Here is a 22,910-nt window from a genome sequence, read left to right as displayed (position 1 = left end):
TAAGGGAGCTGCAGGCATTCACACAGCAGAAAATTTCATGCTAATGACTTCTCCTTTCCTCAAATTTGGCCTTTTACTAAAGGACTTTAAAGGCAAAAGAAAGTGGTGATGGTGAGGACTCAGACCTGGTGTGTCTCTGCAGATATGGAGTCATCTAACACAAACCAGGGTGCAACAACTGAGAGTGACACACTTGCAATTGGTTATTTCTTAAATTAAATCTGCAAGGGGAAAAAGCAAACAAAACCACCCAAACCCTGCATAGTTTTTTCTCCCCACAGGCTGACTGTCCTGCTTGTCCTCTGTTTACTCACAAAATACATCTGTCCTTTCTTTCCTAATTTAGAAGTTCAAGTGGTTCTTGCAAACTCAGCAGGAGCCAAGAGATGTTGCTTTTCAAAGAAGCAAACAGCTGTAAAGCAGCGGGGTGGTAGGAACCTGATCCAGGGCTGTCATCTTGAGAATCCTCTCTCAAGATGCCACAATTCTTCTGGCTGTCGTGGTGGCTGCATGCTCTCTTCAGAAGCCACATTGCTCCTCACTGATATGTCAATATCACAGTGTCTCTGGGACACAGGAGGAGACGGGCAAGGCCGACCTCCATGTGGTGGGCTCCACAGAGAGTTGTTAGGGTGAAGGAAAGCAGTACAAGTTGCACGGTTGACTTCTCTTGAAACGATCAGCAAAGCGACTTGCTGGGGTGAGTTCAGAGATGGGCAACGAAGCTAGTGAAGCATCTGGAGCACAAGTCTGATGAAGACCAGCTGAGAGACCTGGAGTTGTTTAGCCTGGAGAAAAGGAGGCTGAGGGGAGACCTTCTCATTCTCTACAACTACCTGAAAGGAGGTCGTAGCATAGAAGGTGTTGGTCTCTTCTCCCAAGTATCAAGTGATAGGACAAGAGGAAAAAGGCCTCAAGTTGCACCAGGGAAGGTTCAGACTGGATATTAGGAAAAATTTCTCCACGGAAAAGGTTGTCAGGCATTGCAGAACGCTGCCCAGGGAAGTGGTAGAGTCACCATTCCTGGAGGTATTTAAAAGATGCAGAGATGAGATTTGGTGTAGTGTCTGTGTTGGGTTAATGGTTGAACTCTATGATCTTAAAGGTCTTTTCCAATGAAAATGGTTCTATAATTCTGTGGGACTGAAGAGTGACTGAAACCTGACTACCTCATTCCCCAGGGTCTCTTTTTCGGCATTATTGTCATAACAAATACTCAACTTGCTAACGAGCCAGTGTAATGAGTGATGCTCATTACTCAAACATAACACACATACAATCAGCAGTGAGTTTTTTTTCTGTTGGTGCTACTTGGCATCATGTCCTAAAAAGATTCTTAAGTTTTTAAGACTAGGAAAGAATTATTTTGACTATCCAACATGAAGTCCCGCATGTCCCCAGTTTAGGAAATGTGGTTGTCTTCCGTGCTGTCGTCTCTAAGGGTTGGTGTGAAATCAGCCTAGCCGAGGGACTTACTAGCATAAGGGAGCTTTCAGCTTCAGATACATAAAAGGATTTTTGGAAAATCATGAATGAAAATAGGTCTGAGTGCACAAACACCTGGAGAGGTCCTCCACATGGATTCCCTGAGGGCTCCTTACTCAGAAGGCTGTTGAAAGCTACTTTGAAGGTGTTTTCTATTTGCTTGAAAGCTGCAAGGCAGATATGTCTCTGGGGAGGAACTGACCTGTTTCTGAGAGGATTGGGTTGATGAAAAAAAGAAGGAAAAAACCCAACAGTCATCTTCTTTCTTTTCTTCTCTGTTTACATCTAGTCACAACAGAAGCCTAGGAACAGATATTCAACTCAGGCCCAGGTTCATCCTAACTCATCTTAGACACCTCAGATAGAAGCATAGCGAGCCTAAGTACTCTCTTCAACCACAAAATAGACCTTAGAGAGTTAGCTCCCTGCCTTGCTTCCAAATCTTTCAGGAACAGTGTCTCGCTCCGTATAGGCTATTTCCTATATGGGCAGCCCAGGGGAAATGCTTTGCATTTTCTTCAGTTTTCAGATTCTTCTAATTTTTCCAGCACAGCCAAGTTTTCTCAATGTAGCAACCAAGAAGGACGATTTCTTACATGTACAGTGTGCTATTTATCCACTGCCACAGAGTGGCTGTTCTTCCTCCTTGCAAGATCATGTTATATGTACAGGTTTTCTCTGCCCCGTGGCTAAAGCCTGGAGTGTCTGCAAGGCAGGGTGTCATGATGATAGGATGGTTCAGGAGGACTTCAGGAGGTCCTTTCCAAGCTAAACTATGCCAAGACTCTCTCTTGAAGCCACACCACATTATAACCACAGCGCAAACCAAAACCACCTGTACATACACTGGCGTCCTGCACCTACAACCTCTGATGACGCTGTTGTTTATTGTCCAATGGACACAGCAGGGACTAGTGCTCCTTCCTCCCAGTTCACTTTGATGAGAAGCAGCAGGACCTTCTGATCTCCAGGGCTGTGATCTGAGCTTTGGGCTCTCCTGCCCTCCTGGGCCATCACTTCATGTGATGCTTGGTGGTTAGTATTTCCTTTCTGTCTGTTAATGCTATAGGATCATGGTATGGGAGATGTAGGGTGAGAAACACCCCAGCAGGAAGGATGGAGAAGCCCTGAGACTCACCAGCAGGTGCTGCTGATTGAAGAAAGGTTAGATCATGGCTCAAGAATGGGGGAACTGCGCTAAGAACCTCCATCCAGAGACCCCACACCTCTGCAATCATTTCAGATGTTTCAGGACACACGATTCATTTCAGCCGGGCCAAGAGAAGTCATTTTATCTAGGGACCTACTGGGCCATGGTGGCTTTGGATCAAGGCTCTGGAAAGCAGCAGCCTCGGATCCTTTTTGCCAGACCCCCTAAGCCTCCTGCAGTCCTGCCTATAAACCTAAAAACCGTCAGTCAGGTGATGCAGCAGAGTCAGGGAGATAAGGACACATTTTCTTGCTGGAGGATTTCAGCCATTTGAGGATAAGTGAATAATCCCTAGCTCAATTCATTTCTTGTCATTCTTCATGAGTGATATCCTCAACCCCCTTGTGCACTGAGTCATGCTCCTGCTTGCAGCCTAGTAATGCAGGAGGTGGCAGGGAAATCCAGGTGAAGTTGAGATGATTGGCTTTGCAGCCATGCAGGCAGGGTAGCATCAGCATCACCCTGGTCTCATTGGAAACCATATCCTAGCACTGCTGCCCTCTACCAGTAAAGCTGCTTGATCTGTGTTAAATATCGATCCTCTCACATCATATGTCGGGATGAAGGTGCCAAGGCTTGGGTTAGAGATACACAGAAAATGGAACTCCTGATGCCCTGGAAAAGTCCATCATAGAAGGACGTATTTTTTGGGATGTCAAGAATCTACAGACCTAAAAGCAAAAGGAGACAGACTTTTTAGCAGGACCTGTTGCGATAGGACAGGGGGCAATGGATTTAAACCAAAGGAGGGGAGATTTCCACTAGACATGAGGAAGAAATTTTTCACAATGAGGGTGACAGAACACTGCAAATGTTGCCCAGAGAGGTGGTAGACGCCCCATCTGTGGAGACATCCCAGGCCAAGCTGGACGGGGCTCTGAGCAACCTGATCTGGGTGAAGATGTCCCTGCTCATGGCAGAGGCAGGATTGGATGAGCTTTGAAAGTCCCTTCCAACCCAAACTATCCTGTGATTCTGTGCTTCTATGATAAAAGATGCAGTCATGGGGCAAGTTTGGCTCCAAGCTATGGCTCTTCCAGAGTAGAGAGCCAAGGTGGCAGCTTGCAGATCCAGGAGAGGTGTTTCCCAGCACCCGGGCACAATGCAAACCACCCATGGGGCGCGGGCAGGGGCGCTTTTAACAAGCAGACATCGCTAGAGTTTACACCTCTTTTATTAGAAATAAGACACATTCATTTTGTGCTCTGAAAACTGTACAGAAAAAAAAAAAGTTGACGAACACAGAGAGGAGGTAGGGGAAGGCATGGCACGGGGCAGGGCATGGAGAAACAGAATTAACCGGAGGAGCTGAGCAGAGAAAGCCGAATATCAACAGTTATTAAACAAACATTTATCTCTCTAATTACATAACACTGTTAATGTCCTGTAGGTTGTCTGGAGTTGAATGGGTGAATGGGGAAGGTTGGAGAGAAGAGGGCAGGCTCAGGGGAAGGAAAAAAAAAAGATAAAAGAATTAAAACACAGTAGAAAGATATCTGTATGCTAAAATTCATAATGTGTAATTATAATAATTACAATATCATACAACCTGGCATCTGAGGGAGGCCTTTGTGCTTTCCTGTTTCATAGAATAATCTAAAATTGAACAGTAATATCACAGTTTTTATAAGCAATTCATTTCCCTATTTTTAACTATTTGGATTTTTTTAAAAAGTTTTCTTTCCATCCTTCATATAATACAATTAATGGCAAGGTAAACACCACTGTCCTTAAAGATAACTCAGGTGGCCCAAAGGAAAGTAGAAGCAGAGATGTTTGCATGTCAAGCAACATCTCTCAGTGGGGGAAGCATAACTGAGGTCAGTGATTGTTTAGCATCTTGTAACCATTGCTAGCTTTTTCCTAAGAATATTTTGGTCTTTTTTTTTTTTAATTATTATTTTTTAAAATTTTTTTAAGACACCCAAACCCACTGTAATAGCTCAGACCCTGATCAAGACTTACTGCTGTCAGGCACAATCTGGCCACTTACAACCAGAGGTTTGTCACCACAGATCTCCAAACCTGGGAGATTTGTTCCAAACATCAGACAAACAGTCCTGGGAATGATTAGAAAAATGAAGTCTGCATGTAATGTCGGTGGTATATTTTTTAATGATAAAAAATATTGCACAATATTTTTGTGGGTGAAATGCAGATACCTTATTTTATATATATATATATCTATATATCTATATATATCTCCTTAAGAAAAGTTTAATGGAAAAAAAAAATCATGGAGAAATAAAAAGATAGTATTTTATGATGAGGAATATCCTCTTCTCCTGACCAGCTCCACCTCTTCCTTCTTGTAGGGCCACAAACCTGCTTGCTTGGCTCTGAGCAGTGCAGGGGGAGGACAAGAGCCAGGGAGGGGAAAATAACCGAAGCCCAAAGTGAATAAAACAAAGCAAAACATTGCAAGCCAGCAGCAAAGGAGCTGTGTGTTCCCACCATCCCAAACTTTCCACGGATCAACTTGCCTTCCACCTTCAGCAGGTGGCATCCTTACCCCATGCCTGCGCAGTCCTACAGCACAGAAAGGCATTCGAAATGACAAGAGCCAAAGAAAAGAAAGGTCTTCAAGTTCTCTTTTTATTGAAGAAAAGAAAAGAAGAAGGAAAAAAATAGATTATTTTGTTTGTTTGTTTCCAAGTGGACGTTATTCATGTTGTCAGTTTGTCTCAATGTCCTAAGGCAACAGCTCTGTATACCAAATATCTGCAGGTACATTGGCAGATCTGTCTTTCCCTGTTTCTCTCTCTGCCTTCCAGGGAGGGGCAGCTTCGAATAAATCTGAGTCCAAAAGCAAGGAAAAATAACAGAAAAAAAAAGGATGAGGCCAAGAGGAATTTTGCAACGCCTGTGTTGAGTTTATCTATTTAACAGTCAATGAAACGACTTATATTCTTCTTATTGGTCTGTTTTTCTAACACTTCCAACCCTCTCCCTGGAGACGGGGTGAGCAGTTTTTTGGAGGTGGTCCTTTCCTCCTGCACCTGTCCCACTCCTTGGGGTGCGCAGAAGCTCCGCTGTGGAGAGATGAGAGGAGGAAGCCCTACCTTACCTCTCCACCTAAGCCATGGACGATGCCACCACTTCCCACTCCAGGCCCTGTTGGGACCTGCTGCGGGGATGCCACGATGCCAGGTCACGGTGTGGCACATAGGAGTGGGAATGTCTTCTTGGCCACCGCTTTAAGCATCCCAAGCATCCCGTCTCCTTCCTTCTTAGATGAGCCGGTGACAGCGAGGTGGGAGGGAAAGGAACAGCAAGGGATGTCACAGACCCTCAAGGTTGGGTTTCCCTCAGGGATCTACGGCCAGGCTGCATCCCAGCGAGGCTCCCACTGGTGTCCCTTCTTGCGGTCCACAAACAACCTTGATCTTGGCCCTTCGCGGTGGCTGCTGGGCGTCCTTCCACACCTCCCCGTGGCAGAGCAGGAAGGGTCCCGGCGTGCAGCAGCAACCCAAAAGCATCTCGGTAGGGCTTGTCCCCTGCAACCCCTCCCCACCCTCTGCCTCCTCCTCGCTCTCTTTCAGGTTCACTTCTTCTCCAGTCCTACCTGGGAAAGCACATGTTGTCTTGAACCTACAGCTACTATACTCTATGAAGTAATATTCCCCCTCTCTGCTGAGAACAATACAAAAGTTACTCCGTCTTACCAAAGGTTTCAAAAGAAACCAAACACTTCTCTTGCTCTGTTCCGATTTAATTTAATCATTTCTTTAAAACGTGGTTTTGTTTTGTTTGTTTTGTTTGTTTTCCAGAAAAAAAAAAAAAAGTCCCTTTCTTCCCTTTCTGCTCAGACCTCTGTCTGAAGGTCAATAATGTCTTGTCCCACCAGGGGAATGGTGGCTCCTGTTTTCTCCCACTCTACAGTTTTTAGTTCTAGGGGAGACTGTGCCACAGGTTCGATGTCCTTTTTAACCCATGATGGTGGGGACTGGACTTTCCTGATTCCTTCCCAGGGTCTCTTGTTTGGTGTCTGCTGTTTTTCTTGCTGCAAGAGGAGGAAGGTGTAAGAAAGGACAGAGAGAAAGAAAGAGAAGTTAGTATCATATGACAAATATGATTTTTTCACCTCCTCTTATATCAAAGGCATTTTTTTTCTGTGAAACTCTTGATTCAAAATAAAGTGATGTTTCAATGAAAATTGCACTTGGTGCATAAACTGTCTATTTTCAGGTAGAAAATACAAACTTTTTTATTTTTTCCCCACGGCTATCTCTATCACCTAATGCCTAGATATTTCAGCTTTCAGCTGAAGTTTTTGCCACTTGCATTTCCACTAAAAAACTGAATGTGGTTTTGAGAATTTAAGATCTTTTTCTCCCTCTGCAGAATGTCCCCACATAGAAATCCAGATTACAATGAGGCTTTTGTGAACATACATTGGCTGCATTTTATATAGATGTGAATACATTCCTTATGTAGCACAGCTATTTATAGGCTATTTAATTGCAGCAAAACATGCTAACTGTTTTGCCAGCGAGATCATGCTGTTTGATGGGCTGTATCATCTGCTCTGAAACTGGAAGCATTTCCATCAACTCCTCACCAAGCCTTCGAGGCTTTATCGGCTGCCATTAGCCTAGTCTCATGCCAGCATCCTGCCATGGATATCAATCTAGAGACTACCTTTCAATGTTTCTGCTGATAAGACACTGGGGAGAGCTGAGGCTCTGTAAAATGGGTGTATTCTTCAGTGTGTCTATAAAGGAAGTCCATGCAAAGACTTTAAGTGAGTTGTTCCAATAAGTTTCTCCCCCCACACACCAAGAGTGATGTTTCTCACAGTTAATTATCCCCAAAAAACACTCCAGCACTGGGCTTCTCTGCACATGAGAGGGGCACAGAACCTTTTCGAGTCACCTGCCAAAAGGAAAGTACCTGTGAGATGAACAGGTGGGAGAAAAAGCATCTGCGTGGAGGATGACAATGAGGACAGAAGAAGCCTGGGGAGAAGGCAAGGAGACAGACATGCAGGTGACATGCAGCCCAGGAGGCGTCACAGCTCGATGCTGTCACCTAATTGTGTTGATTTTAGGGACATGAAGCCACATGTAGACTGCGGTGTCATCATCCTACTCCAGGATGCTGCAGATTGCTGTAGGCCCATAGGAAAACTAAACACCTGTCCGCTATGTGCTAATCCACCTGCCTTAGCTTCCGATTTTGCCCTTTCCTAAGAGACTTCTGTTGAGCCTGTTTTTTATCCCACCTCCATACTGCAACACCAATAGGAAAGGCACTGTAGCATTATCCCTACAGCAACAGTTTTCATCACATCTCTCAAGCCAGGAACTTTGCTTTTCCAAACTATCACCCTTAATATAAAAATAAGATATGTTTGAATTTGCTCCACAGCTGCTCACAGGTGAAGTCATTTGGTGGCTAGAGAACGGCAAATGTAGAATCATAGAATCATTTCGATTGGAAAAGACCTTTAAACTCATCAAGTCCAACTGTAATGAGCCATGTAAACCTGGTCTTCTCCACATGGAGTGAAAACATTCTGACACTATCTTTATTTCAATTCAAACGGAGAAAAATACCTTTCTTTTAAAGTCCTTTTGAAAGAGAATTGTGTATTTATGAAGTCAAGTTTTGGAAAAGTACTGTTCAGAAGAATGTAAAACACCTGTTCTTGAAATCTGCAGCTGAAGTTTTCATTAAACTCTATGACACAGAGCTTTTCTTATGCTGTTGGTGTTCGTTATTCTTACTTTATTCCATGATGTAGCACAATGGTGATTAATACTAATACGACAGGGAAGTTGATAAAATTGTTGTCTTCTTCCATTATCTATTTTGGAACTTATTTAAGAACCACTGCAACTGAAAACTGAAAACTTTTTATCTCTGTGTGTGTCTTAATGAGACAAATTTGAGACTTCCTGCAGTGAAATTTCTTCCTACAGTGTTTTTGCAAGCCATTAGGTGCAATGGAAAGATGCAGCTAGAAGGTACGCATAAAGACAAAAGCACATATAGAGCAAAAAAATGGAATGAAACTAAGAGTTTCCCAAGAGGTGAAGAAAAAAAAGCTTGGTCAGAATAGCTCTTTTCAACAAAAACCATTTTGTTTTCCCCCATAGTTACTATGATGCCACAAGTTTTCGAAATTACCAATGTCCACAGCTGTATTATTAAACAGAAAGCAGCACAAATGATTGTGCGCACTAAGTTTATAAATAATTCCATCTTTTCCCTCAACTAAAATCCCTTCTTTGATGGCATTATTTCCGGCCACCTTCAGCATCAGGTTCTTCTATTTCCAACCAATCTCTGTTTTAGCGGTCCCTCCGTCTGCCACACTCCTGATCTTCAGCCTGTCCTCCAAGTTGTGAGGATAAAGGACCCAGATCTGACCACGTGAATGTGATCAGCAAACCTCAGAGCTGTTCTTGTCATGTGCTGCTTTTGAGCTACTGAGCAAGAGCAGCTGCAAATCCATTTAGGGAACAGAAATTGGGGGCGGGGTGGGAAACAACACACAATAAATTATGAGTTCACAACTACAGAAATAGCCTCTGATAGATGTGTCACTGGGTAACAAGACCTAAGGGTTCCAGTAATTATTCAATGGCGATAAAAACCAGACATTAAATGTTGTAAGTTATTAAGAATGGATAATATAGAAAGAAGGAGAGAATGAAACAGAAAACATGACTATACCATTGCATAACTCCGCTCTACACCTGAATCTTGAATATTATGTGCTCTCCATTGACTTCCTGATAGAAGGATATAGGGGAAGTTATAAGGGTGGACAGTTTACAGCCATGAACAAAGTTAAGGAGCATGTTCTGTAGGAGGAAAGATTACACAGACTACCACCTTTCAGCCTTGAAAAGAGATTATGGATGGATATTAAAGAGGTCTATGAAATTCTTAGTGGCTTGTTGACAGTAGAAACAAACTACTGAAGATACGGATCATCTCTCCAACACAAGAACCACAGAGCATGATGAGGTACCAAGAAGTGCTTGGCTGAGATTGAAGCCCAGGAGCTGGTCCTGCACGCAGCACCCATCTGAGCTGCAGATCACATTTCCACAGCTCTCTGTTGATGCTCAAAACTTGCAAAGCTACGAAAAGTATGTGGAAACATTCAGAAAAACAAGATCCATTCAGTACTATGAAGTAAAGTGACATCATTCTGCATCAGTGAGTCTTTAAGCACAAATCACTGGAGGTTTGGGGATCTTTTTGAGGATGCATTATCACATGGTTGTCCTGCTCTTTCATTTTTCCAAGATGCTCTAGACTCTGCCATGGAGAGGAAGCAGGGCCAGACTGGCCTGGGGTCTGACCCCATATGGCTGTTCCTATCTAGAATATCGGTGTGGTGAGTTATCTAGCTATGACCATGGCAAGTTTAGTGACTCCAAAGACATCTACTACAGCTAGAAGATGAAAAAGATCCTCGAGAGACTACAAATGGAAAGGGGAAGCTTGCTTTTAGTTTACCAGTTCTTAGCAAGTAATTAGACTTGTCCAGTGATGATGGGAGCAGAGGTGCTCTCTCAGTGGTGGGATGCACCAGCTGTCCACCACGATGCACTAGCAGATCACAGAGCTGCATGCACAGCTGCAAATCTGAGCATGGGTGCGGAAGAACTCGGCGCCTGGTCGGATCTCTGAACAGGCTAAATGCAATCAGCCCGGCTGAGCTCTGGCAAAGATGCTGGGAGACAAAAGAAAATCTTCTCCTCTTGGCAAGAGGCACCCTGGGAACTGGTAGCAGGCTCCTGGGAACAGCTCCCTTTTTCTTTCCCTCCATATGGAAAAGGTTTTTATTGGGTCTTGGCCGCTTGAACAGCATATAGAAACAGCCACTGGGCTCATACTTCAACTCTGGCATTTTCCTCCAGCCTCACTGTGGGGTCTTAGCAATCCTTGCAGACAGGACTAATGCACAGAAAAGAAGAAAAAACCTGGGGAGAGAGAGGGTTGTGTAATCTGGCTGTAAAAGGCGCCGGTGCTGGCCCAGGGCCTGGAGACTTGGAGACAGCCAGGAATGGCCCAAGACAGGAGCTGAAAGCAGTGAAGGCTGTTCTGCCAGTAACTCACAGAGACAGAGCCATTACTCTAGCCTGACACAGCCCACGAGCTTCAGGCCATTGGGGAGGTGGAGAAATCTTAATTGATTCCCGCCTGGTGCCTGGACAGCAGATCAGAATGCCCTGGCAGAGGGGTGGGAAGGGAGGGAGTGCCCAGATCCAAGGCTGAGGCAAAATCTGCCATGCATGGCATGCTGGAGGTCTTCATCACCCTGGTGGCATTCAGAGTCTCCTTTATCCAGCCGTGGCTTTCATTTTGGCTGCATATCTTCGAGGCAGAGGGAGTGGATTTGGGACAAAAGGCATTTAAGATGCAGTGCCAAAAAAAGCTAGCCACAGAATTATAGAATCATTTTGGTTAGAAAAGACCTTCAAAATCATGGAGCCAGACAATTAACCTAACACTGTCATTAAACCACGTCCCTAATAACCTAATCTATGCATCTTTTAAACACCTCCAGGGATGGTGACTCAACCACTTTCCTGGGCAGCCTGTTCCAATGCCTGTCAGACTGCAGGGAGTCACCTGTGCTGGACTCATGGTAACTATGGGAAGGTAATGGTGGTGGAGTGAGGTATCTCCCTGCCATGGATTCTTGTGTACATTGTCTCTGTGCTGCCTTCAAGGGTCCACGCTGGCTTCATCCAGAATAACTGGATCCTAGTGCAACTCTTTGGCTTAAGAGCAGCATCAGTGTATTGCATAAGGCCAACAGCATCCTAGCGTGCGTCAAGATTAGTGTGGCCAGCAGGAGTAGGGAAGTGATTGTCCCCCTGTCCTGGGCACTGGTAAGGCTGCACCTCGAATCCTGTGTTCAGTTTTGAGCCTCTAATGACAAGAAAGCCCTTGAGGTGCTGGAGCGAGATCAGAGAAGGGAATGAAGCTGGGGAAGGGGCTGGAGCACAAGTGTGATGGGAGCGGCTGAGGGAGCTGGGGGTTCAGCCTGGAGAACAGGAGCTGAGGGGAGACCTTCTGATCTCTGACCTGCCTGAAAGGAGCTTGGAGCACGGAGGGGGTTGGTCTCTTCTCCCAAGTAGCAAGTGATAGGACAAGAGGAAATGGCCTCAAGCTGTGCTGAGGAGATTTAGATTGGATATTGGGAAAAATTTCTTCCTGGAAAGGGTTGTCAGGCATTGGAACAGGTTGCCCGGGGCAGTGGTGGAGTCGCCATCCCTGGAGGTGTTTGAAAGACACATAGATGAGGTTCTTAGGGACATGGGTTAGTTGTAAAGTTAGGTTATGGTTAGACTTGATGATCTTGAGGGTCTCTTCCAACCAAAATGATTCTATACATATGGCACGGGATACTGACTGATTGCTCTAAGACGCAGCTTTCATTTCACACTTCTGTCGAACATGATGTAATGTCCAAGCTGCATCTCCTTGTGTTTGTTTTTATTTTTTTGTGGTGGTTTTTTTTTGTTTGGTGCTTTTTTGTGTGTTTTTTTTTTCTTGCCTTTTTTTTTTTTTTTTATATATATATATATCTTATTTTTATAACCTGATGAGCATGTCAGTGATTTCTACAGAGCACTCCAGGATAACTCCCCTGTAAACAGCTACTCCCATGCTGTTTTCATTGCTGCTAGTGTCAACTTGAAGGATATTTCATGACCCAAATGGTCTCTCCCCATGACATTGATGACTCTGGGTCTGGAATGAAGTTATTCAGAGTATATAGCAGGGAATCTGAAAGATAAATGTGGCTCACATTGTCTAATCCATCTTTGGATCAATGTCGATGAAAAGTGATTAGAAAATGGGAAAGCTGTCTTGTTTTTTTAAAGAATGATAAATTTTCCTTTCTTTGTTTGAAACAAGTAGCTGGAGTTTCTTCATTTTATGCTACTGAACTAAAAAGAAGGGTTTTTTTTCGTTTAGGAGAAAAGCAAAATAAAAGGAAATGGCTGACTTTGGTCAGAATTTCATTTTTTATAAAAAGAAGAAATAATTTGTGGGTTTAGATTGTAATGGTGGAAATCAGTTAGGAATCTTGAAATACTTCAAGTCTTCAGTCTTCTGGTGGCCACTGCATGGTTTTGGAACAGCTGATAGCAGGCTAGATTCAAAGGGCATGGCAAGAACAGACTGTTGGTACAGAGGATATGGGGAATAAGATGTTTTTCTGAGTAATAGATAGTAACTGATGCCTGATCCTTGGGACATGAGGTATCAGATGATCTACACGAGGAGGTGAACTGCTGATTGATGGTATATTTGGACACCTGATAGCTGACAGATGGTTTATGGCTGAATGAATTAAGGTTTGACGTCATTTTCATAACAGAATTTATTGCAGTAATTATTATACTTTATGTAGCATTCCTCCCTATAAAACTTACCCTAATTGGTCTTTTGAAATTTGCCATTTACCAAAGAAGAGCAAAGAGGATTAAACAGGTGCCACAGAAGAGACACCCTACCCATAAGTGGAGCTTTCCTTGCAGAGGTGTGACAGCCTGAGGGGCTTAGCTTCCCAATATTTTAATTCCTCAGTGAAGAACAAGCCTCAGTTTGACACAACCAGCACCCCCAAGCTCTTCCAACCCCAGCCTCAGCCCATGCAATGAGTTTCTCATGGACAGGAGCCAAATTTTCCCACCTGGGAGCAGGGCTGCCAGCTCCCCAGTCAGCTGGCAAAAGGAGAGGTGGTCACCAAGAAAGTGAATTAATTCTGCCATGCAGCAGAGCATGTCAGAGAGACACACAGCCCTGACAAGTAATGAGCTGCAATATTGATCAATATTCCTCTATTTTCACTACTCTGTTAGATGCCAAAGCAAGTGCTAGTGAAATGAATATATCCTCTAGGTGTCCAAAGAGGAAACCTAAGGAAAAACCTCAACCCAAAAAGAGAAAGTGAGTAGTCAAGACAGAAACACTGTCTAGAAGGACATAAGAAGAAGTCATAGAATAGAATCACAAAATAGTTTGGGTTGGAAGGGACCTTCAAAGCTCATCCAGTCCAACCCCCTGCCATGAGCAGGGACATCTTCACCAGCTCAGGTTGCTCAGAGCCCCGTCCAGCCTGGCCTGGGATGTCTCCAGGGATGGGGCATCCACCACCTCTCTGGGCAATCTGGACCAGGGTCTCACCTCCTTCACTGTAAAAAATTTCTTCCTCATGTCTGGCCTGAATCTCCCCTCCTTTAGTTTAAAAACATCAGCCCTTGTCGTTTTGCAACAGGCCCTGCTAAGAAGTCTGTCTCCATCCTTCTCATAGACGCCTTTTAAGTACTGAAAGATTGCAACAGAAAGACAGAAAGAACAAACTTTGTATCTTTTTCCACTTTTGGGAGCAAGTGCTTTTTCAGGACCAACAGAGAGATGGGACTGAATTTGAGACCTGAGTAAGAGACAGTCAGATCTTGTTTGTGGGCTCCAGGACAGGGCTCCAGCCAAAGCAAAAGCCATTTGAGCTGCAGAAAGCTGAACGTAGTAAGTCCCTAATAAGCAAGAATGAGAAAATCAGAAATTTGCAGAGCTCTGTTCGGCATGGCTTTCGCTGGCCTCGGCACAAGTAAAGAGCCGCTGTTTAAAATGAATGCAAAGACAGACGCCAGCAAGAAGAGAGGAATATGTATGTGATTCAAACTTCTCTAATGGAGCTGGATCAAAAGACTCCTGCCGAGGGGGAAGGCAGGAGTGTCACTTCCGTCGCTTTCAAGGCTGGTGCTAAGCACAGAAGAAACAAAGCCTTCCCTTCCTTTAATGGCTGCAAAACCTTCACTTTCTTACCATACTGTTGCAGAGCATGTCAATCCCTCCCAACATCCAGCCCAAGTGCTGGAATTTCTTTAGCAATTAACTCACAGGGAGGAGCAGTGTTGAAGATGCTTTGCCCTGACAACACAGGTCTGCACAGGAAAATATTTCCCTTGTGGTAAAAAGTAGCTTGAAAATAGCCACTACCCTGCTTTAATGTGCAGAGCTCCCAGCTGCAACAATTTAAACCTTGGGAAGTGTGTGTATTTAGGAGGTAGCAGGGAAACAAATTGCATGTTGGAGCCTACAGTCTGCCAGGCAAAGGGCAGACTTTTAAATGGAGAAACAAACTTGCAGTAAGGTTTCCAACAGTGGGATTTCTCTTTTCTTTTTATCAGCTTGTTTTTGTTTCTTTTTTTTTTGTTTCTGTTTGTTTTTTTCAGCAATCACATAGATAAAGAACAACTCAAATTGATGGAGGAGATTAGGAAGAAAGAACTTTGCTGTCTGAGTCAGTACAAACCTAATGTTTCAATATGCATCCATTTAGGCAGCAAAATATGCCTTAAAGCTCCTATAGATACATATACACGTTCCTTATACAAGCTACTCACTACTTATTGTAACTTTAAAAATGAAGCTGGAACACAAGAGGTTACACTTAAATTTGAGAAGAAACTTCTTCACGGTGAGGGTGACGGAACACTGGACCAGGCTGCCCAGGGAGGTTGTGGAGTCTCCTTCTCTGGAGATACTCAAAACCCGCCTGGATGCCTTCCTGTGTAACCTTATCTAGGTGTTCCTGCTCTGGCAGGGGGATTGGACTAGATGATCTTTTGAGGTCCCTTCCAATCCCTAACATTCTGTGATTCTGTGATTCTGTGAAAGCTTAGTGGATCCTGGACACTGAGTTTTTGATTTTAACCATTTAGGAGGTGTGGTGTGGATGGCTGGGGTTTTTTAACCTGCAAATCCTGTTGTGATTGCCTCCAAGCCTTTGGTTCCTTTAATGCTTCCTGGCTGCAAATAAGCTGTCTAGGAGATAAATACTCAACAAACACAGCTCATTCAGTTTTCTGCTCAGGGTCTACAGCAGCTTCCAGTTTGTTCTGGGATAAAATGGGAGGGCAGCAGTGTGCAACCTCAACATATAGGCTGGCTGCAAGTCCTTTGGGAGGAGGATGAGCAGAGTAATCCCAGCTGTTCCTGAGATACTCTATTTAGATTCAAAGTCCCTTCAGGTAGACAGAGACAACCTGTCCCAAATTCCATCATAACAGAAGCAAAGGAGTCTTGTCTACAGCCCTGTAAGTTCCTTTTTGAGTAAGGGCTGATTTTTCAAAAATCATCTCCATCTTCCTTGCTTAATCTGAACGTGAAGACCGCAAGAGAGAGAAAAGTTACCATAACCTATGGTAAGGTCATACAGAGATCTTTTAGTGCCTTAAAAAATTGACTTTTCAACTTGAAGTCGTCAGATCTTGCTGTATGTCAGTCTGCTAATATCTTAATTCCCCAGCACTGAAAAGTTAGCTTTGGATAATAGTGTCTGCATCCCTGATTAGTTCCTAAAGCCACAAATGACTGGGACCCCTTTACTCTGCTTTGAGCAACCTGGTCTAGTGGAAGGTGTGCCTGTCCACGGCAGTGGAGATGGAACTAGAAGATCTTTAAGATCCTTTCCAACCCAAAGCATTCTATGATGATTCTGTGATATTTCCAGCTCTGCCAGTAACTACTCTGTGACAGTGGGCAAAGGGCAGTCTTCTTTATCTTTCAAGTGTACACTGCAGTAATACTTATCCAAAGTGTAAATGTGTCAGAAGATTTAGAGAGAAGGAATATATGTGCAGGTACAAACTTTCAGCTCTTTGCTGAAGATTCCTTAAAAATAAGGTTTTATCACTGAAACTGAAGAAAATTCTCAGCAGTAAACACATTTGGTGGTTGAATTTTCAACCCCTCTTCATAAAGAGACAGAAGGTATGTTTCTTCCATTCTTCTGTTGGTGCTTCCTTCAAATGTGACAATCGTAGAATCACAGAATTGTAGCATCATAGAATAGTTTGGGTAGTTCATCTGAGAGGAACTATGTATTCAGCGTGATGGAGCAATCAGTTTTGGCCAGTGCACTGAAGTACAGAGAGGACTAGCATTTACATCAAAACCAACCCCCCAAAACACTCCCTAAAAAGGGCCAACACTATTCCTAGGAACTCCCAAAGGAGTTCTGTCCTATGCAGACATTTAGTTTAAGTCTCAGCAGCATCTTTCTGACCTTGGAGTTGAAGAAGGAGAGGAAATGCAAGAGGATTAGAAAAAAGCATCATGTCATGGAAGGGACTGAGGACAATGGGACATGCTGCCAAGAGAGGCTGGGAAACTGCCAGGGCTGGAGACAGACTTGGCAGCTTGACTTTGTGGTTGCTTATTTAAAAGGGAAATCAAAGATATAGCAATGCAGGCAGATGGACTTGACCCAGTAAAGATCCCTTCTGTTCTATGATGCTACATCTGAAAGGGTTCAGGGGTATTCCTTGTGACCTTGTTCATGCCCACAAAGCAAGGAGTTTCCTGCTGGTGAAGGAAATGTCTTCGGATTTGTGCATCATGGAAGAGTTTGGGACAGGTCTACTATGCTCTTCAATGTAAAATGAAAGACAGACCTATGCTAACATTAGTTTTATCACTTACACCAGAAGAAATACTCTGTCATTTTATAACCTAAACATACTTAAAAGATAAAAATGTCTTTTGTCGATACTTTAATCCCTGGTATCTGCAGTTTGCCTCTCAGGACAAGCTGAGGATGGGACATGATTTCCAGTAGGGTCACCAGCAGCAAATGGCAGAAAAAGGGGGGAAGAATGCTATTCATTTTTCTTTGTACTGCTTTGGATGTTGCAAAACCAATACCCACTACTAACTTGTCAATACTGATCTTTGCAAGTTCACCCTCTTGGGTTACATCCAAGGAAAAATCCCAACTTCAAAAAGATTCAGTCAAAATGCAAAGGCCACCTCCACAGCTTCCTTCCAGCAGTTCAAAGCTTTTTGATGCTGACACTGGCAACTTTAATTCTAGACAGATGCATCTCTGAAATGCCCTGAACATCTCAATCTATAAAACTCTCCTGCAAACACACTACAGTTTGGCTTTTACATAGTATTTAAGCATTTCTGATTTTACAGCTGTGTCATACTTAAATAATAGAGGAAAAAAAAAAAAAAAGCAGAGAGATGGAATTCAGTGCTTTGCGATTCTGGGCCAACATAAGTTTCTCTGATCAGAACCTGCCTGCTAGATTCACTATTCCTCTCACTCTGTAACACTGGAGAGTCCATAATGACACCTTGTCACACACAATAAAAGTAAGATTTGCTGAGATATCTCTGGAACTCAACACAGTAATGCTATGAGATCTGAAGGGTTCTGCTTCCATAAAGAACCAAACTAAACCTTTTGTTTAAGCACCCTCCTAGCTCTGGTCTTGTCTCTAAGGGAGTCCAATCCAAATAAGTTCCACTAGTATCAACTTGGCCATGCTGCAGGTGACTGTGCATCCCTGATGTGACATTGCTTAAAAGCAACTGAGAATGTCATAAATAGCTCACCTTTCCCCTCTCCTGAGTGCAGGTACAACCCAAATTTAACTTTCTACTGCTGGCCCGGGTCTGCCACTTGTTTTTCCCTTCTGTTGGAGCTGATATACTTCCTTGCAACTTTTTGTCTCCTCCTCAGCAGGCCTAATGGGCTGACACATCATCCTGCCTTTGCTTATTTGTGTTATCCACATCACCAACTACACAGGCTCCTGATACTCGTTTCCAGTACCAAATGTCTGCCTCTCTGAAAGGCTGTGAGGTCTTTCTCTCAGACTGCCTCCCTCAGAGCCTTTTCTTGCTCTGGAAGTTTGCTCCTGTGGAGGAAAGTCGTGTATATGCTCATCAACTGCCACAAATACTTGGCATGAAGTTCCCAAGAAGCGCTGCTACCATAGAATCATAGAATCATTTTGGTTAGAAAAGACCTTTAAGATCGTCAAATTCAACAGTTAACACTGCCAAGTCCACCACTGAACTACGTCCATAAGAACCTCATCTACATATCTTTTAAATCTCTCCAGGGACAGCGACTCCACCACTTCCCCGGGCAGCTTGTTCTCAGGTTGCCTCACAACCCTTTCCCTGAAGAAATTTTTCCGAATATCCAAACTGAACCTCCCGTGCATAACTTGGGGCCATGTCCTCTTGTCCTATCACTTGTTACTTGGGAGAAGAGATGAACACCCTCCATGCTCCAACCTCCTTTCAGGTAGTTTTAAAGAGTGATCACAGCTCAAATCCCATTACAGTGTCTTTCCTAAATAACTATACCCAACATTGCTGCCTTGGCTTCCAACATAACCTTTGCAAGTGGGACAGAAGATTCCTGCTGTCTCCACCTTCTCTCCCTTTTCTGCCTGGATTTCCTCAAGCCTCTTCTGGCTTCCAGTTTCTAGCCATGAGTGGATGGAGATGACCTTAATGGGGATAACAAGAACAGACAAAGGGAAGAGACAAACAAGACAATACAGATGCCATTCACCACAAACAGACATCAGGACAGACATTCTCCTTCTGGGCTGCTGACCGCTCTGTAGATAAGCTAGTGGTACCTCTGCGACTCTTCATGTCCTGCGTGGTGCACATGTGCTTGTTGCAAAATGCATGGGCAGAAAATCAAGGTAAAGCACTCAGTGAGTGCTCCTAAACTTTCCTGCTTCTTTCCATGCTCCTGCTGGCACTAGAGAGCTCTAGGAAATGATGGTTCTGCAAATGTCTGACTCACCTTGCTGTCCGTTGTTGGAGATTCCTTCTCCTTCTCTGCATGCTGGAGTTTTCTGTTCAGGTCTTGGAACATGTCTTGGTGACGTTTTCTTGTGTGCATGATTTTCTGAAGCAAACACAAGGGCCACAGGTCAACAGCTGTACATAAACAACAAATCTTCCCCCCAAAGTTACATACATTATTAAAATGTCCCTCTGTCTCCCTGCAGGTGCAATCTGGTGAGTCTAAAAGACCCAGTGTCACACTGCTTTTATTTTCAGGAGGAGATAATGGGACAAAGTGGAAAAGACTAATTCTTAGCCCTATGGTTACCCTAAACCTTCAACTGCCAACTGTTTATGCTGCATAATCTGTTCTTGACCAGCAATATTCTACCAACTAGACCTAGGAAGCTTTGCTGACCTTCATTAACTGACACCTGACCCAATGCCCACTCTGTTCTCAGTGTCTCTTCTTTGCAAATGTGTTCAGCGCTTACCCAAACAAGTAGAATTTGTGTACAAGAAGTTTCATCAGAAACTCTTCCACAAATACATTTTCTTTGTATTTTGGCCCTTCTACATTTCACTCCTACCTCCTACTGCTCAGGAGGAGAGGAAGGACCAATTTCCATAAGAATTTCTCTGTGCATGTAAAAGCATGTTGAATATGGCTTTTTTGTGTTCTGCCAAGCGATATATAATCAGAGAAGGTGGCTCAAATAGAATCACAGAATCATTTTGATTGGAAAAGTCCCTAAAGATTATCAAGTCCAACCATTAACCTAACACTCTGACTAAACCATGTCCCTAAGAACCTCATCTATGTGTCTTTTAAACACTTCCAAGGATGGTGACTCCACAGCTTCCTTGGGCAGCCTGTTCCAATGCCTGACAACCCTTTCCCTCAGTAAATTTTTCCTAATATCCAATCTAAACCTCCCCTGGTGCAACTTGAGGCCATTTCCTCTCATCCTATCACTTGCTACTTGGGAAAAGAGAGGAACAGCCTCCATTCTACAACCTCCTTTTGGGTAGCTATAGAGAACAAGGTCTCTCCTCAGTCTCCTTTTCTCCAGGATAAATAGTTTGGGACCAACCTGAAGTACCAGCTTAGCTGTTTTAGAATAAGCTGGCAGCTTTGAAGGGAAAGGATAGCTCTGCCTAGAAGGATGTAGGGCAAAGCAATGTAGAATCTTGATGTACAGATGTTTACACAGAAGCTACTGCTCCATAAATAAGCATGAACCAATATAAACCACCCATTTGTTTAGCTGCAGAAGGTAACCTTTACCAGGCATCCAGCACAAGCCTTTTAGCCCATCATTTTTAAACCCTTGAAGAAGCTCTTTAGCAAAGGCAGCACTTCTGTAAAGGTGTCAGGAATAATAATAAAAAAAAAAGCAGCATTCCTCTTTCTCATCCTACCCCTCAAAAAAACCAAAAACCAAAAAAACATTCGGAAAGGGATGTACGCACCTCAAAATCTAGCTCTGCATACCGGGATTTCCGCCTCTGGGTATTCAAAAGAAAAAGAGATAAGCAGAGGTTAGTAAGGCGTTGATGCTGGTAAGTGGTCGCAAACTCAAACACACAGTAGATAAAACACAGAGAGTCCTTTGTCTTTTCCTTCTTTCTACACTTTTAACATGTTTCTTTGACTCCTCATGATGGAAAGTGCCAGCCATTTAGAGTGATCCCTACCAAAAAACACTGAGCGCCAAGGAGGTCTGAGCACGGACTGAGCATGGGAGTTTGGCCAGTTCAAGCCCCTGTCCTAGTGATAAGCTTGCAGGTGGTTCTCTGAATGGAAAGCACAGAGGCTCAGCCAGCTCATCTACTGGAGCTTTTGAGCACCAGCCAGGCAAGACTGAAGTCTGGACAGCAATGGCTGAGACCTGTTCTCTACTGTCATAGGCAAGAAAAGACGCAGATGCTGAGAAGTGCAAAAACTAGGATAGACATCAGCATAAGATCTATGGTCCCTGCGTTAGGGACATTTTACACCCGTGATCACAAGAGTTTGCTCATCTATTTGATGACTGAAGCCATCAAAATGAGAAAGAGAGCAAGAGCAAAGGAGAAAAGGTAATGCAAACCATTTGCCTTACATTAAAATGAACAGTCTTTGACAAACTAACATTTTTATTGGAATTTAATTGCCTGTAGGGCTAAAGACAGTTTATCCAGCAATGGAACATGTCTCTGGAAGTCATGAAAGATTTTAATCATTATATTACAAAATGGTATCATGTATCAGCGATCCCTCATGAAAATATTATACTGGCACTGCATGGTGGGATGCATTTGGTGTAAGGTGCTTCTCTTGAAACACCTGAAGTGGCCACCATCAAGGCATCATTCTGTGCTGAGAACAATACAGTAATTCACATGCTTACCTCCAAGGAGCTCATGGAGAGGGTGGAGACGGTCTCACTCTTGGACACCACACCTGAGTTCCCTGAGTCACCTGCGTCACACAGGCTGTTGGGAATTTGTGACTCACTGGGGATATTTTGTGGTGCCAGCTGCTGCTGCTGTTGTATCATGGGGGAACCTTGCACCTCAGTGCATGTCATGGTTACAGGCTCCCGTGGAGGACTCTTGACAACAAAGCCTGGGTCAGTAGCCATACTGAGGTGGATGAGTCGTGTTTGTGGCATCTGGTCAATATTGATGCTGTATTTGCTCTCATCTTTGGGTGGTTTTGCCCGTAAGGTAGATGTGTTGGTAGGCAGAATGACATAGCTGGTGTCCAGCGTTTGCTCTTGAGCTCGAGAGAGTTCCGAGTCCAACTTCTTGAAGATGTCCCCATCACATATATAGATGGACTTAGGTGGCTGGTTCTTGTCCTTCTTCAGAGTGAGACTGTGATTACTGAACTCATTCAGGTTGATGGCCCCCAGGTAGTGTGGTGAGCCCTGAAGATGCATCTTGGAGACATTGGCTGGAAGACTATTAAAGTTTGATGATCCCTTCTGGTGATTGAGTTTCAATTTCTCTTCATCCGGCAGTGACGGACGCTTCAATGTTCCTGTGATGGTTGAGGTCCTGCAGGTGGTGATGTCTTTATTCAGCACTAGGGAGACAGATAAGTATCCTTAGTACCTCACCTAGGTTTTTGTTAACACATCAACACACCTACCAGAGTCACACCATGTCAGCATGTTCTCTTGGACCTCTCAGAAAGAGGCTATGGTGGAAGAACAGTGTTTTGTACTGTTGTTTGTTTGTTTGTTTGTTTGTTTAATCCAGGATACTGAAAATAAAGCAAAAGATACAAAAGAAAAAAAAAACTTTCTCATTTTAAGAGAGTTCTCTTTGATGTGAATTTTCCTACACAATCATGGCCAAAACTCCCAACTAGGCCAACATATATTGTCATGTTGATAACAATATCTTGAAAAACAAATACTTGTATATATTTATATCTGTACTAAATGCAGTGCACTTATATATGTGAAAAATACATGTATTACTAGCCTATGGAGAAGTAGAATTCCTTAAAATAAAAGGTTGCTTTCATGTCAAAAATTATTTTGATTCAGAAAATAGTTGAAATGCAGCATTATCAATGATTTCAAATGTATTTTTAATCTATTTTTTTATAAAAAAAAACTCGCTGAACAGC

At 43.5% G+C, this 22,910-nt stretch overlaps 1 protein-coding gene across 2 annotated transcripts in view; it reads right to left on the bottom strand.

The window, feature by feature from the left end:
* Positions 1–6,500: 6,500 nt before the first annotated feature.
* ADGRB1 (adhesion G protein-coupled receptor B1) overlaps positions 6,501–22,910 on the bottom strand; it is a 213,245-nt gene continuing 196,835 nt past the window's right edge. For both annotated transcript variants that reach the window (XM_065627733.1, XM_065627734.1), the window contains 4 exons: positions 21,679–22,358; positions 20,759–20,794; positions 19,302–19,406; positions 6,501–6,698 (listed from right to left, as the gene is read on the bottom strand). In XM_065627733.1, coding sequence (XP_065483805.1) covers positions 6,501–6,698; positions 19,302–19,406; positions 20,759–20,794; positions 21,679–22,358 — 1,019 coding nt within the window. The remainder of the gene's footprint in view (positions 6,699–19,301; positions 19,407–20,758; positions 20,795–21,678; positions 22,359–22,910) is intronic.

The sequence above is a fragment of the Caloenas nicobarica genome, chromosome 2 (genome assembly GCF_036013445.1).
Source record: "Caloenas nicobarica isolate bCalNic1 chromosome 2, bCalNic1.hap1, whole genome shotgun sequence".
NCBI classification, from domain to species: domain Eukaryota; kingdom Metazoa; phylum Chordata; class Aves; order Columbiformes; family Columbidae; genus Caloenas; species Caloenas nicobarica.
Note: the sequence above shows the minus strand (reverse complement) of the source record. Positions and strands in the feature narration are given on the sequence as shown.